Here is a 16,711-nt window from a genome sequence, read left to right on the forward strand (position 1 = left end):
ATCCCAGTACGACCAAATTTTACCCACTAGGTGTTTTAATAACATGTAAATGTCATTTCCTAAAGGGCTGGAACCATGTGGGGAAATGGAACTACATGATAGATAAGGAGGTAAGAAAGAAATTATTATTTGAGCACCTACTATGCGCTAGGTGTGTATGCATACTTTGAACAGATGATTCCAGAGGCGAGAGGGTTATTGAAAGGGCATTGGTAACTGGGAAGAAGGCAGGAAATGGTTTGTTATTCTGTGAGAAAAACAAATGACAAGTTTAGACTCTGTACTAAGTATCTACTAAACAGCAGGTGTCTAGCTCCAAAAATCTCTAGCTAATCATATACAACTAAGCCATTTCTTTTCCTAATTTGATGGAACCAAAATGAAATCCTGAAGACATAGTTACCAGGGCAGACCCATTAACGCTACATATGCTGGAAATATGTAGAGATAGACAAACATACAATATTACTTGTCTTAATTTTTGTGTGTGTTTCTAACCAAAGATACATCTTCGGAAGAAAATATTAATGGATACCAAGCGCACCTTATTTGTATCAATTGAGATGTTGTCGATTACCAATTAAGTGGTTTTAAACCCTTATTTAATTTTAAGAAGAGCAGCAATATACATTACAATATTTGGGTACACTTTATTTTTATATGGGTTAACATTCTGCTATATTTCATTTTATTCATTCTTTTTTGAGAAACTGAACACAAAGGGAAATGGAGAGTAATTTGAAGGTTATTTCCAACCAATATGAGTCTTGCAGTATCTCATTATGCAGCCCTTTCTTCCCATTTTTTTTTGCAAATAATAGTCATTTTGACCCAAATCCAGCATAAATAGCATTTCACTGATTCCTAACTTAAGACAACTAAAATTTACAATCATGTGGCAGTATAAGTTTAAAGATTACAGTTCATACACCTTGACAATCAAGATAGTCTGAAGTACAAAAAGTAAATTGTCCTTTAGCTGAATTACCTTTTTCTTAAATATTAGACCTGCCAGTTAATCTACAAAAAAATACAAGTTTCAGGTGTCCTTCAAATACCTTTTGTAGATGTCAGCTGCTAGGAAACAACAGACACAGGTTCCTGACTACCCCCACCCCACCCCAGTCTATTCCTGACATTCAACAGAGCTCTTAATATGGAAATGTTAAAAAAAACACAACACTTTAGTGGATTTTTTACTTTTGAACGGGTCTGTTATTTCCCTTTGTTTCAGATATGAGGCACAAACTTCTTAATTTAAGCTCTGTAAGGCATAGTACAAACCTCCAATTTACAAATAAGGGATTCTCTGTGGGTTGGAACTGCCGTATCACGCAAAAAAGGGAAAAATCATCTGTAAACTGGTACACTGCAATGTATTAAGTAAGTCATGAACTGGCTGCTTGCCTTGGTATGCTGAAAAAAGGTCTCTGTGTGTTTGTTTTTGAATAAAACATGCCCAAGTCACCATAAAACTCGCCACAGACTTCCATTACTTAGAGCATCAATAGGAGTCCAGTGGCACACGCTTATAACGCTTGCAATCACAATATAATATAAAGCATGAGTAAACTTTGTTTTTATACAAAACTGAAAAGAATCCCTTCCCGCCCCCAAGCCCCTTCGATAAAACCCGAAACAAAGAAACAAAAAAGAAAATCCTTTAGCTTCGATTGACTAGTGTGGATACAATTAGGTTTCTACGTATCACTGAAGCTAGGGTGATCAATTTTTTCCATTCTCAAGAGAAGGGATCTTGTCATGCACCCTACGAGGAACAGTGAAGCCACAAACCTCAATTCTGCATAGCAATTCCATCCCAATTTCATAAAGACAAATATAACAATCTTTCCCTGTTTTGCTCGGCTTCTTCGAGCTTTGAGATCAGGTTTAATTGACTACAATCTACTATAGCTCTATTAAATAGAATATCTTGATTCCCTACAACTGTAACACTTATGATCTTGTGATGAGGTTTTCTCTATACACACTGTAGGCCTTCGAATGTTTACTTTTTTTTTTTCTTTTCTTTTTTTTTTTTTAAATTTTTTTTGCTGCACCAAATTTAAGATTGCCCTTTCAGGCAAGCAGTGGTCTCTAGCTGTTAAAACATTTCCTTAGTGGATCACAATAGCTTCTAAAACTGCCTTTCTAATAAAGGCCATCAGAGAGGTAATACTAAACTGTGCATTTGCCAAATAAGAATATGAATTGTATAAAAGCTCATATTCCAATCCTAGGTCAAATGGCAAAAGTTCTACAAAGTTGGTTTCCATGTTTGTATAAAAGCTCCAACTGATTTATGTATTTTGCTATGAAATTACCTTTGGGTCTTATAATCAGTATACCTCTACTCAGGAATGTGCAAATGATTTTATACAGCACGATGCTAGTACCGCTCTGTACGATAGTAAGGTTTTTTTTTTTCTTCTTTTCTAAATGGAAAAAAAAAAAATATCCCTAGTCAGAAATAAACTGACAAATTTACATTCTCCTCTCTTAAAAAAGTAAATAAAATAACATTATCCAAAATGTGAATTAGCTATAAGACATACAATACAATTACATAGATACATATCAATACAGCACATTCAATCTGCCAAAAAATTAAGGATTACAAAGCCAGTATGGATGCTGCAATATCAAGAGAGAGATGTATGTACAATGATTAGAGCGATTGTAATTGCGCTATACCTACAGGCAGTCTGTTTCTTAATTACAGGTGCTTTCTGAGCAAGGAAAAAAAAGTAACCTGTGTTGTCTGAGGCTGGGAGAGTAAAGAATGAGAACGTTCCATTACTATTTAGTAACTCTGGTACTCATCTAATAATTTCCTCCTTCCCTTTTGTTGTTCCAAGAGATTGATCCATGTGGAAGTTTAGCCTCATGCCAAATAGTATAGTAGTTAAAATGAGACCAGTGTCATGGCCTGATTCTAACTTCCCAGCAGTTTAAAACAATTATGATTAATTTTCTTAAATCATATTTCAACTCAAGCTGCTTGACAGAAGCTCATCAATACATGTGCTGTACTTTTTGCATTTGTTGAAAATTGCACATATAGAATTCCAAACATCTCTCTTAGTAGGTTCAGTTACATAAATACATGTTCTACACAACAGAGAGGTTACTTTTGAGTTAAGTTCATAAATCTTTCTTAAGTTCAACTTAATTAGTCACCAGTTTAAAAAGATCCAAAAGTGGTAAACTAGCAGGAACTTCAGATTTGCAAATTAAAGGTGTCAGCTTAATACTATCAATCATGTTCTTGGCAGACCTACTGGACCTTAAAGAACATACAGAGAGTACAGTTGGCTTCAAATGAAGAGACACAAGCAGATTGCATGTTGCATCACAGAGGACACTTTTCCACATTGCTGATTTGGACACTCAACATGGGACATGGACACTAAACAATGTGATTTAAGGGCAAAGAAAAGAATGGACCATGAGAATCAAATTTACAGTTGCCAATCATTTGGCAATTGGTGGTGCAGGTTCATTCACAGCCAATCATTTTAGGCTTCACAGTCTCATTCTCTGACATTTTAAGATACTGGCTTTTATCTTTTAAGCTCTTATTCTGTTTTACAAAAAGCCAGCTTTGGCAACACATACCCATAATAAAAGTCATCTAAAAATTGTGGCCCAAACAATAAGAAAAACAAGGAAGGAAAAGTCTTAACAGGGGAAAAAAAATTAAGAGCCATTCGGAAAAGGCTCTGGGTAGCAGCCATTGGGGTAATGTAGTGTCTGTTGGCTTATTTTTTGGCATCTGCAATTTAAAGAAGAGAGGGTTAAAAAAAAAAAAAAAAGAAAAAGCAGCAAGGAAGGGAGGAAGGACAATGGCACATGGCATTTCAAAAGAAAGGACTCTTTCTGTGTGTCTTTGCCCTTGCCTTACTGACTTCTTGCACATTCTCTGAGCAACCATGCTATGGCTGAAGGTAGAAATCCAAAAGAAATGACAACCGTTGGATGGGCATCCATTGTCCTAGCCCAAAGGGAGGCAAGACAATATATTTATATATAAAAAAAACTCTATACGTGTATTCAGAGCAATACATTTAAAACCATAGTATTAATACTTATAATCCTTCAGCAAAAACCACAAACTGTTAAATTAAGCTGATGTTGATGGCTTAAATCAAATGGCATTGTCCTGACTTTTTCATTCATGAAAAAAATCTGACCAAGAATGGAACTACAAAAAAGGCCATTGTAACCTGGGAAAAATCAGGAGGGAAGTATGGGTTAGGAAAAGGGGAATCAGCTTTGTTTTGCTCAATAGAAGAGAGAGAGAGACAAAAAGAGAGAGAGAGACAGAGAGAGAGAGAGACAGAGAGACAGAGACAGGGAGACAACTCTTAACTTTGTGAGTGCATGACCAAGAATTTAAAATACATTGAGTCACAAGGTTTTGCCTAAAAAAAAAAGAGAGAGAGGAAATGTGCTGGGACTGTACTTCAGCATCCTGTTTTTCCTCTGAATAGTTTAAATAAAATCATAATATGTACTACAAACTCTGTGGACACACTCACACAGAGTCCAGGACGGCAATAAATTAGTATTATGCAAATTGTTTTCCACAGAAATACAGTCCCTCTCGTCTAGCTTCAATAGCCCACCAAGGAAGGGAAGGGCGGTGTCGAGGAGGCACAATTAGACCAGATTATACTCCTTCAGGTTCAACTGGAGGATGGTGTCCTTGACGGCAGCAAAGACAAAGCGGATGTTCTCGGTGTCTGTGGCGCATGTGAAGTGGGAGTAGATAATTTTGTCACTGTCTGGGTTCAGGTCCACGAACATCTTCAAGATGAATTCTCGAGCTGCCTGGGCATCTCTCTGGGGTCCTGTTGGCCAAGGGAGGAGAAGGACAGTTTGTTAGCTCATCCACCAATGCATTCACTCAACAAGTGTTTATTGAGTCATTGCCCATGAAGATGATGTCTGCACTGCACATTTTTTTATAAGGTACCTACATTTTTTTTCAATTTCAGTTTACATACAATATTATATTAGTTTCAGTTGTACAGCATAGTGATTAGACATTTATATAACTTAGGAAGTGATCACCCTATGAGTTTAGTACCCATCTGACACCATATACAGTTACTACATTATTGACTTGATTCTCTATTCTGCATTTTAAATCCCCACAACTATTTTGTAACTACCAATCTGTACTTCTTAATCCCTTCACCTTTTCCCCAACCCCAACCCACCTCCCATCTGGCAACCTTCAGTCTATTATCTGTACATATGAGTTTGTTTCTATTTTGTTTGTTCATGTATTTTGTTCTTTAGATTCCACATATAAATGAGATCATATGGTATTTGTCTTTCTCTGTCTGACTTATTTCACTTAGCATAATACCTCCCAGATCCACCCATGTTGTTGCAAACGTAAGATTTCATTTTTTTTTTTTTATGGCCAAGCAATATTCCATTGTATTGTATTGTACCACAGCTCCGTTATCCAATCATCTACTGAAGGACACTTGGATTGCTTCCATTATCTTGGCTATTGTAAATACAGTTGCAATGAACATAGGAGTACATAAGTCTTTTCAAATTAGTGTTTTGGATTTCTCCAGATAAATACCCATAAGTAGAATTTCTGGGTTATATGGTAGTTCTATTTTTCATTTTCTGAGGAACCTCCATACTGTTTTCCATAGTGGTTGCACTAATTTGCAGTCCCACCAACAGTGCTGAAGGTTCCCTTTTCTCCATATCCTCGACAACACGTTTGTTGATGATGGCCATTCTGACAGGGGCAAGGTGATCATCATTGTGGTTTTAATTTGCATTTTCCTGATGATTAGTGATGTTCAGCTTCTTTATTGGCAGAAACGTCTATTTAGGCCCTCTGCCCATGTCTTAATCGGATTGTTTTTTTGTGTTAAGTTGTATGAGTTCTGCACTGCAGATCTGATCTGTTATAATCATCTTCCCCAACACTATCATGTATACTTGCTCCTCTTTGTCACTTTATCTTGCCCATCTGTCCATCCATCCACAAAATGTGGTTAGATGAAAACAGGCTGATGGCTTTTAGGCCAGGCTAAGTTTAGCTTTGATTCCTTGGGTAATAGGGAGCCACTGCAGGCTCTTCAGTAGGGGAGTGAGAGTGACTTCTATTGGACTGAGTTAATTGTATTGGTCTCAGCTATATAATGTGTGCATACAGACAGACATAGCTGCCTCAGGCTCCCTTATCAATCCACCCCCACATGTACCTCCATTATGGATCACTTTACGTTCTCTAGACTGAAATCTCTGTTGAAATAGAACACCTGTTCCTTAAGGTCAGGTTCCTCTATAGTCATCTCTTGCAGACATCCTGTGTTTTTGAGCACATCATGTTTATGTAGTATTCAATTCACTATGTGTGATGATAAAAAAAATATTGGTTTACATTTTTGTACAACTTATATGGGGTCTCTGATGTCCTATCTGCTTAGAACAAAGACTGTGATGTATTTAGCAGGATATAGTAAAACGTATTTAATAATTGTGCAATGGATTTTTAGATATGACACCAAAATCACAGGCAAAAGAATAAATACATCAATTGAACTCCATCAAAATTAAAAACTTTGTTCATCAAAGGACATTATCAAGCAAGTGAAAAGACAACCTATAGACTGGGAGAAAACACTTGCAAATCACATATCTGATAAGGGGTTAATATCAAGAATATATAAAAAATATGTATTTCTCCAAAGAAGATATACAAATAGCCAATAAGTACATGTAAAGATGCTCAACATCATTAATCATTAAGGAAATGCAAATCAAAACCACAATTGTCTACTAGACTGGCTATAATAAAAAAAGTGGAAAATAACCAGTGTTGGCAAGGATGTGGAGAAATTTGAACCCTTGTGCATTGTTGGTGGGAATGAAAAATGGTGTAGCCACTGTGGAAAACAGGTTGGTGGTTCCTCAAAAAGCTAAGCATAGAATTACCACAAGACCCAACAATTCCATTCCTAGGTATATACAGAGGGTGCCAAAAAAATGTATACACATTTTAAGAAAGGAAAAAACTGTATTAAAATTGTAATAATATATACCGATAACAAAAGATGAATACAAGTCACATGTATATATATTTTTTGGCACCCTGATATTCAAAGGAATTGCAAGAAGGGACTCTAACAGATATTTGTATGTCAATATTCACTTTTTTGGCATTATTCACAATCGCCAAAAGGTAGCAACAACCCAAGGGTCCAACAACAGAGCATTAGCTAAACAAGTAGTATACACATACAATGGAGTATTACTCAGCCATAAAAGTGAAGTTCTGGTGGATTTTACAACATGCATGAACCTTGAAACCACAAAGCCAAGTAAAATAAGCCAGACAAAAAAGAACAAATATGGTATGATTCCACTTATACAAAGTACTTAGAATTGAAATTTTGATCGACGATTAAGAAGGCTGGCCTGAAATAGTCAATGGAATTGGAACAGCTATCATATATGATGTTAGAGGGGTAGTAAATTGGGGGAGGAGGGTTATCACTTTGTGAGGGGTGTAAATGTCTATTACATTGTTTTGTACACCTGAAACAAAAACAAAAACAAACAAACAGTTTATCCTAAAAAAAAAAGAAAAGAAAAGAAAAAGGCTGGCATCATATTGAATGAAAAAGTGTCATCATTTAAAATGCTAAAATGCTATGATACATATAAAATAATTTAATGTCCTATCTTTTTCAATGTATTATGGTTAAGTTACTAATTCCACAGCAATAATAAAAATACTTAAAAGTAAAACTAATAGATTATTAGAGCTGGGGCAGCTTCTCATTTTCATAAAAGAACGCTACCTTTCTAGCTTGTGAATAAACTTCCTCCATATGATTTTGTACTTGCCCTACATGGGAAAAATGGTCTACCTTTTCTTTCTCTCTCTCTCTCTCTCTCTCTCTCTCTCTCTCTCTCTCTCTCTCTCTCTCTCTCTCTCTCTTTTCTTAATTCTAATGAATATCAGGACTAGCCTCAAGTTTACTAAAGAGCACTTGGAGTGCGTTATGTTTTTAAATATAAATTATGTTATTTGAATAAACAAACTACAAAGAAATCATTATAGCCATCACAGCAGGAAGGGAATTTTACAGTCTCTGTGAACAATTTTGCAATTCAAGCCCATGTGGAAATGGTAATTTCCCTTCCTAAAGTACAGAAATGGCATTCATTATGATTAAGACCTTGTAAGTGCAGAAATGTGGAAGTGTGAAATTTTTAATATTATAAACATGTTTAGTATAAAAACATCACTGCAGAGTGGGCCTAGAGTTTTTTCAGTCTTAGCTCATCTTATAAGGGCTTTGAGTCTCATGAAATGACAGCTGCATATGCTTTATGCATAACAATCAGTGTCTTTTTTATCATGGCCAAGTTCCCTATGTGCATTATGTGTGTACTGGGAGAGATTAACAGTAAACAACATTTTCAGATTTTAAAACATTCAAATGGGCACATGTTGGAAGGAAAATGCTTATAGTAATGGGAAATCTGGGAAATCATTGGACAAAGGAAATAAGTAAAAAGATCAGGAAAATGTTGCATAGAGAGGGAGAGAGAAAAAAAAACAACAGTACCCCAAACACCCATTGAAAAAAAAATATTGCAGAAAAATACAGCCAATGTTTGGTGTGGTTACGTGTGCTGCACCGAATAGCATGAGTCTCTGTGGGGCAGGCTGTGCTGTATCTGTCCTCTGTCATCTGGTATACAAGCACATCATGAAAACAGGCTGGTCTACAGAAGGGTGCTCTGTGAAGGGGTGGGGATCATTTTCCATCTACTGATGCCCACCAAATTCTGCAAAAAACTATGAATCTCTCTTTCCATGGGTGTGAGCCAAACACCTGTGTTTCAGTGTAAGCTAAAGGCTTTGTGCCCATCTTATTCAGGTAGACGTTGTGTTTAAAGAACTAGCCTGTTGCTTTGGGTGAGCAAGTTAACTACACACGAAGTTACTTCCAGTTTCATCAGGTACACTGAGGAATACAGTCTCAGGCATTTATGATTTGGTGGCAGGCTAGTGACAAATTAAAAGGGGTAAAAGTCAAAACACTGTTTAGGCTAGGAAAGGATTTGTTTTTAACGGAATAGCAAAGCACAAAGGAAAATGTACTTGGAGAGAGGATGGGAACTCACAGCTAACAAAAATGGAACTATCTCTAATACCTGATAAAGTGCACAAACATTTCCACTTTGTATTCACCAACCTTCAGAATCTTATATGTATTTTGAAAGGGACCTTCAGCTAAATAGGTAACCTTCAGTTAAATAGGTAACCTTCTCTTCTGTGAGTCAGCACTGGACCAAATGCATGTGGGATAAAGGGAGGAGTAAAACTTCATCCCTGATGTGTTTATATATTCACAGAAAGCAGTGAAGCCAAATTGAATCTAAGTTTTTTGAAGTAATTGCCTTTCTGAGGGAGCTTTTAGAAGTACGGAAACATTGTTAAACTGATATCCATCTTAGATATCATGTTGATACAGTAATTTTAAAAGTAGTCTGTTCTCTTGCAGTCATGGGCCCTCTGTAATAGGTCTTTTGTGTTTCTGCTCTTCTGAGGCAGGCACCGTGCTAAGTAAGTTAACTACATGATTCCATTCAATTCCTTTTTACTTAGGAAGAAAGTGAGTAGTTGACTAAACTTGTCCAAGGCATCATTGCCAGTAAGTGGCAGAGTTAGAACTCTGACAGTCAAAGCTTGTCCTCTAACTACTATTCTGCTTGGACCAGAGTTTGGCACACTTTCTCTGTAAAAGGCCAGACAGTAAATATTTTAGACATTTGATCTCTGTCACAACTACCAATTCTGCTGAGGCAGTATGAAAGCAGCCACAGTGCCTAAATGAATGCGTGTGGTTGTTTGAATAAAACTTCATAAAAACAGGCATCAGGCCATAATTTGGGGGTAATCTAGACTCAAGTATGTAATGGAGGCAGGGGAAGATATGTGTGTGTACCCAGCCACATAAGCTCTTATGGAGCAGTGGCTGTGACTCTTTCACTGGTTTTAGAGTGGCCGGATGCATTTTGTTATCAATTAATAGACAAGCATTTCTCAGAATGGGTTGGGTGTCATGTTCAGTTGTTCAACATTTCACAGTCTAGTTAGGGAGGTAAGATTTGTTTACAAAAAGGAAGTAAATAAGGCAAAGCCATCCATATGAATACTGAAGTGGGTGCTATTTATTCTAAGTGCTACAGAAAGAGCTTAAAGAAGGGGCACTGTCCCTCAGGATGATGGGATTTCATTGGCCCATGAAGCCTCCCGGAAGTAAATACTTCCTGAATATTCGCTATGTATCAGTCATCATGCTAAAATGTCACACATACAATATCTATTACAGTCTACAAAATAATCCCATAAGGTTGGTCCTAAGGCCCAGAGAAATGAAATGACTTGATCAGGATTCTATAAAAAGGAAGTACCAGAACTGGGATTTGAACCTGGATAGACTGGTTTCAGAGCATGCGCTCTTGACCACAAAACTGGGTTCTTTCCAGAGAGAGACAGAGGTAGACTGTCACCAAACGAAAGGGAGGTAAGGAGGGAATTGTCATGGTTGGTACACAATTACTCACAATTACTGGACTTTTCCTCTTAATATACTTATTTCAAAACATGTAAGAAGTTGTTTTCTTTTGCTATAACTTTCAGCATTTTTAGGGAATAAAATGTTTCATATCATTAAAACATAGAGCAAACAAAAATTCTCACTCCCTCCGTCACACCATGCACGCTTCTGAGGGCTAAGGCAGCAAGGTGCACTGCAACATGTTAGCTCTTGCATTGGTCTTGGGAGGCAAAACATCTGATACCGGGCTGGCTAAAGAGTGCTGACTTACCATCATATTCTGGGAAGTAGTCAACTAGGTGGGAATACATAATTTTCTCCTCTAGAAGATCTTTCTTGTTTAAGAACAGAATAACCGAGGAGTTCTGGAACCAGGGATATGTGATAATTGTTCTAAAGAGTGCTTTGCTTTCCTCCATCCGGTTCTGAAAAAAATTATCAGAAAAACAAGGCGTGAATTACTTATTACTCAATCTGTCAATTGTGTTTATTTCCAAAGTCCAACCCATCTTCTGTATGCATTCGATTTTTGTAACCTTGGTTTGAGCTGTAGTAGCTTTTATCAAGATTTACGTGCAAACGATTCAGGACACATATGGGCTGTTTTCATTATGCAAACTCTCGGGTTGACAAGCAGAAGAGAATAATAATAAATCTGCTGAGATAACTCCTTCAATCTTAAGAGAAAACAAAGCCCACAGAATCGTGTTAAATCTGGCACACTGATAAATTTTCATGAGAAATTATTCGTTCATGATCAAATACCTAAGATCTGAATTTAGAAGTAAATACCAGGCTTCCTTTTGCATATCCTAAGCAGTGTTTAATTTGGGACATCAGAATTAACTCTTATTTAAATGATGAAAACTAAGTTAATTCTTTGTCCAAAGTGCACCTATATTTCCAGAATTATTATTACTTATTATATAAATCTATCCATCCATCCATCCATCCATCCATCCATCCATCCATCCATCTATACACATACGGGGGTGCGAAAAAAATATATACAAGTGGACACTTTGGTCAACGTTGCTCAAGCAGTAGTTTGCCGTAATCAGAAGTGTTTGGATGTTGATGGTAGCCACACTGAACACCTCTTATAATTGCAGAAATCAAATGTGACTAGTATTCATCTTTTGTTATCGGTATATATTGAGTACTGAAGACTAACTGAAAAGAATTCCTATAACTAGGATATAAAGAAGAAGCCACAGTGAGACTGGTATGAGGGGCTGAGATGCAGAATGGGCAGGACCCATACCCATGGTGTGATGATTAAGAATTTGGAGGGATAGCTCGGCTGGGGAGGTTCCCCTCTGAGGAGAAAGGATCACAGTCCCACACCAGGCTCCCCATAACATCTTGAAACTGGTAGGAACTGTGTCTGAGAAAGACAAAGGACTGCAGGAGATGGAGACACTCTTAAAGAGCCTGCACAAGATTTACTTGCTCACAAACTCACTCACTCTAAGCTCCAGTAAAGGGGCAGCAGCTCAAAAAGTGCCAGCGAAAAATGGGGAGAAATTAACTAAATGGACTATCTTCAGGGCAAGGGCTGGAAGGACAGTTGTCAGGGCAACTTTTCTCAGGGGCAGAAGCGCTGGCAGGCGCCATGTCTATGCTCTCCATTAACCTTATTAAAACCGTTCATTCTGACCCACCAAACACCTGCCTGGCCCAAGACTCTTCCAGTGGCTCCTCCACACAAGTGACCTGCCTTGGCTTGCATTGCGGACTTTCCCAAAATGTCTCAAAGGTCCATAAACCCCAAAAAAGCAGCAGCCGGCCTTGGCGTACCTTGTGGATTTTGCTAAGCAGCCCCAAACACAAGAATTGACCGTTCTCAACTTGCATTGTAACTCCCATCAGGTGGCCCCAAGCCTGGCCTAAGTGGTGACCAGTCTTGGCCTACAACATAGTTCCAGATAAATGGCCACAAGTCCTGCACAGGTAGTGGCTGGTTTCAGCTCATATCGTGGTGTCCACTGAAGGGGTCCCAGGCGGGCAGCTGGTCTTGGTTTGCAGCATACCCTCTCCTAAACACCTCCAAGCCCAGAACAAGTGGCAACCAAGTGCATATCACTTTGTAGCATGTACCAAGAGATCTCAGCCTCCAGAACTGTGAGAAATAAATGTTTGTTGTCTATAACCTACCCAGTCTATGGTATTTTGTTATCACTGCCCAAACAGACTAAGACAATGATGATCAGGTAACCCTCCTCCCATGGACTAGAACCACAGAAAAGGTAGAGCACTAAAGTGGGAAGTATTCACCCTTATTCTGCTCCCCACTTTGTAACCATGAATGGAATGGTGTGACCACTGAGTGTCCTTTTACTGTCATTAGAAAAATCCCAATTCAAGCAATCAGTGAGGGGGTGTTATACCTCTAATCTTTAACATCTCAAATTGATTCTCAAGATTTCTAATTTGAAGGAAACGTTGTTTTATGCAATCCCCTGCTAACACATGACTAACACTACCCATCAGGTAAAGCCTCAAGTTCCTTAGTCTGGCTTTCACAGTTGAGCACAACCTGACCCAACGCCCATCTCTAATCTGCACCCCTCCACAGTGAGGCCCTCCACAAATGCTCTCTTCTCCACATAAATGGACTCAAAGTCATCACTGTCACACAAGCATGATTGTACTTTCCTGACCTGTGGCCTGAAATGCTGTCCCCACTCCGAATCCTCCAGATCAAACTGACTTCCCCAAGATATCCTTTCCTGAGCCCCCATTGGGCTTGCTCCTTCCTTACACCCCCAGCATACATTATCCTATTCCTTGTTTGCCCATCATTCAGTACACACTGAGGGTTTGTAGGAAGCTGGGAATGACAGTATGTTGGAGGTGCGGCCTGTATCCTGCAGGACAGTAGAAAATAGGAGTGTCAATGTGTAATTACAGGTCCATGGGATGGGCCGGTAAGAGTGGTAAACAGGCGAGTGGAGGTCACAGAGGACAGATTTGACTGCGGAAGGCTTAAAAGCAAATATAGTTTTGAGTTGACTCTTGATAGATGGAGAGATTATAAGGAGGAAAGGAGAACAAAAGCAAAAGAGAATTTAAACCCACACTCCTTTGAAGAGATCTATGAAAATTCTGTTTCACTATTTCCCCTCAGACATAACTCATTGAAGTGCACCTTATAAATTACCTTAAAGGTCATCATTATTTTAAAAGACCAAGACTAATTGTTATGAATAACCCATGATAATGTAAAATTTGAATCAAAATTATCATTTGTAGCTTATCAAACACTGACTACTTGAAAAAAAAATATTCACATCCTTAACATGGATGTTAGTGATTTAGGAACATACATACTCTCTCAGGTATTTATTTCATTTACATATGTTCACTGGGTAAATAGATACAATGAGTCCGAAGCCTTATGAAAAACAATTTGCAAGCCTGGTCTGCATACAGGTTTCCTCCCTCAATTATTTAGGAAAAAGCTTGGTGTATTTGACTTTATATCTCCAGCAGGATCACATTGTTATGTGTCCTGTCTGATGTCAACATTACCAGAATTCAAAACATTCTGTGCCAAGCTCCTGTTGTTGGAATAAGAGGGGGGAGGGAAGGGTCAGGGCTGAGCTGGAGACTTGGGTTTGAAACAAAGGCTCTGCCTTAAATACGCCATGTAACCTTGGGCAAGTGACTGAACCTCAGTTTCCTTGTATCTCCTAGGGTTTGGGAGGAAAGAATGAGGCAATGCATGCAAAGTACTTAACTATGACGGGAGCCATTATCAAAGATGGAAAAATTGCTACATCAGAATCTCTTGGTTAGGCAATGCACTCAAATCTTCAGCCAAACTATTGAGTCAGTAAAATCTTTCTATTCCTTGGAATTGTAGAAAGTTAATCTATTCATGATTTCAAGGCCAGATACATCTGATTTATGAGAAACTGGAAAATCATACAGATTTCTGCCAATTTTGTTCACTTAGAATGTTTCTTCGAGTATCTATAATATCTCTAAAAATGTTCAATACTCTCAACCCCAGAGCAAACCAAGAGAAAAGCAGATACAATATGTAAATGGAGCTGTTGGAGAGACAAATAATTAAAGACACTCCCTAGCCATTCCACTTCTGCTATCTAAATCAGAAAACAGGAATAGAAATGATAAGAATACCAAACAGCTGGACAGATATTATTTCCTCCGTGATTTTCTTAGTCTTTGCAAATCTTTGCAAGTGATTATTTGAAATCAAATTTGGCATACTCTCTAGGCCTAACGACAGCTCTCGAAGGTTCTAATTATTATAATTTATGCCTATGAATCAATGTATTCTACCTGTACAGGATGTTTAGAGAAGCAAAGAAACTGAATATATTTGCCTATTACCTCCATATCTAAGGTTTCTAGGCAATGAGATGAGATCACAGAGCAGGTCCTTGTAAAGTGAACTGGTGCAAACCAGCATGTGTTGTAGAAGAGGGTGGAGGAGGAAAAGAGGAAGACAGAAAGACTGGAGGCAAGGGTCCAGGAGAGGCAGACACACATCCTCAGGCTAAGGAGAGTGGAGAGCCTGGATATGAGCAAGAAAACATGACAAATGGGTAACCCTCTCTGACGTGGAAGCCCACAGTCCCAGAAGTGAAAGAAGACAGGCCTACTTCCTTAAATATTTTCTAGTAGTTGAGTTTGATCAAGTGACTAAGTAGCAACCTCCTTTCAAAGACTATTTTACAGCACACTGATCTTTCTACTGAAAATTACCCTATGCTCCATATCCTACTAATTTTATGCGTACATGCCAGTGAGCTAACGTTTAGCCTTATACATAAATTCCTTCTTTCTGTTCATAACGCTCCTCATCTACCAAGTAGGATTCAGATGTTTATGCCTTGAGTAATCACACCATTGACTTTTCAATTCACTGGCCTTTCTCCCCATCTTTCCCGTACTCCATCTACACCTACTATTCTGTGCCACCATTTTGGGTCAGTTTCACTAGTGGCTTAAGAGAGTTCATCACCTTCTTGTTCTCTGATGTGATATCTCAGGGCCAAATGCAATTGTTTCCCTGACTCTACTCAAAATTGTTTTGCCTTTTAAAATTTGCCTTTAAAAATTGTTTTGCCTTTTAAAAATTGTTCTATCACACTGCAAACTTAAACCCTATGTGCCATCACTTTCACTGTAATTCTTCTACTAAGGGTCTACATACCAGACAATTTCCCTTAGCTGGTTCATCGGACATTTTTTCCAGCCTGACTCTCATGAAGACCAGTTCCTTCCATGTTTCAAACTTATCTAAGTTGATGGCTATAATCTCTTTGTTTCTACTGGAGCTAATTGGAAAAGATTTATAAATTTTTACATAATGAAGATACAGATTTACCTCCAGAGTTTACAATAACTTATTCAGCATTCCAACCTGTCACAAACTTCTTGGCTTATGTCCCCAATCACACAAAATAATATTTTAGCAACAACCAACCAGGTGTCCATGAACTGAGCCAGCCACCAAGAGAGCCAAGGAAACAACTGGACAGATCTATAGAATGTGGCTGATACTCGATTGGGTAGATTCTAACTAGGGACCACAACGGACTGTAGTTAGACCCTGTGTCAAGAATCCAAAGGCACAACTTGGCTGAATAAGCATGGAGGTAATTTGCTTGTAGAAAAAGCTCATCTACTAAGGTCGACTTAGTATCCTTTTTCTAGATTTAGCCAGAACCAAACAAAAATTAACTTAAAATGGACAACAAAGAAAAAAATAACAGATTATTTTCATAGATACCAGTGATTCTTCTTTTCCTTGAGCATCACTGGTAAGGCACAGTAAACATTTAATGTTGGCACCAGGACAAAAATTAGGGCCAAGACACTCATCTATAACCCACTTGTTTGGAATTGTGAAGAACAGTAAACAGAAGAAACAGGGGTATGGTAATTTTGAATCACAATTATATGCAAACTCCTCCAAGACTGAGTACCAATTCCATGGACCACCATTCTCTAACGACCTGAGTTTCTGTAATTCTGATCTGACCTGAATGTTAACAGCAGCAAAAAAGAACTCAACTATAGAGAGCAAATTTTGGTTGGCCTTCCCCAAACTATAC

At 38.1% G+C, this 16,711-nt stretch overlaps 1 protein-coding gene across 1 annotated transcript in view; it reads right to left on the minus strand.

The window, feature by feature from the left end:
* Nucleotides 1-626: 626 nt before the first annotated feature.
* Nucleotides 627-16,711, minus strand: part of LOC117031869 (guanine nucleotide-binding protein G(q) subunit alpha) — a 278,997-nt gene continuing 262,912 nt past the window's right edge. The window contains exons 6-7 of the mRNA XM_033122716.1: nucleotides 10,891-11,044; nucleotides 627-4,853 (exon numbers count right to left, since the gene is read on the minus strand). Coding sequence (XP_032978607.1) covers nucleotides 4,663-4,853; nucleotides 10,891-11,044 — 345 coding nt within the window. The 3' untranslated portion in view covers nucleotides 627-4,662. The remainder of the gene's footprint in view (nucleotides 4,854-10,890; nucleotides 11,045-16,711) is intronic.

The sequence above is a fragment of the Rhinolophus ferrumequinum genome, chromosome 12 (assembly GCF_004115265.2).
Source record: "Rhinolophus ferrumequinum isolate MPI-CBG mRhiFer1 chromosome 12, mRhiFer1_v1.p, whole genome shotgun sequence".
In the NCBI taxonomy this organism is placed as follows: domain Eukaryota; kingdom Metazoa; phylum Chordata; class Mammalia; order Chiroptera; family Rhinolophidae; genus Rhinolophus; species Rhinolophus ferrumequinum.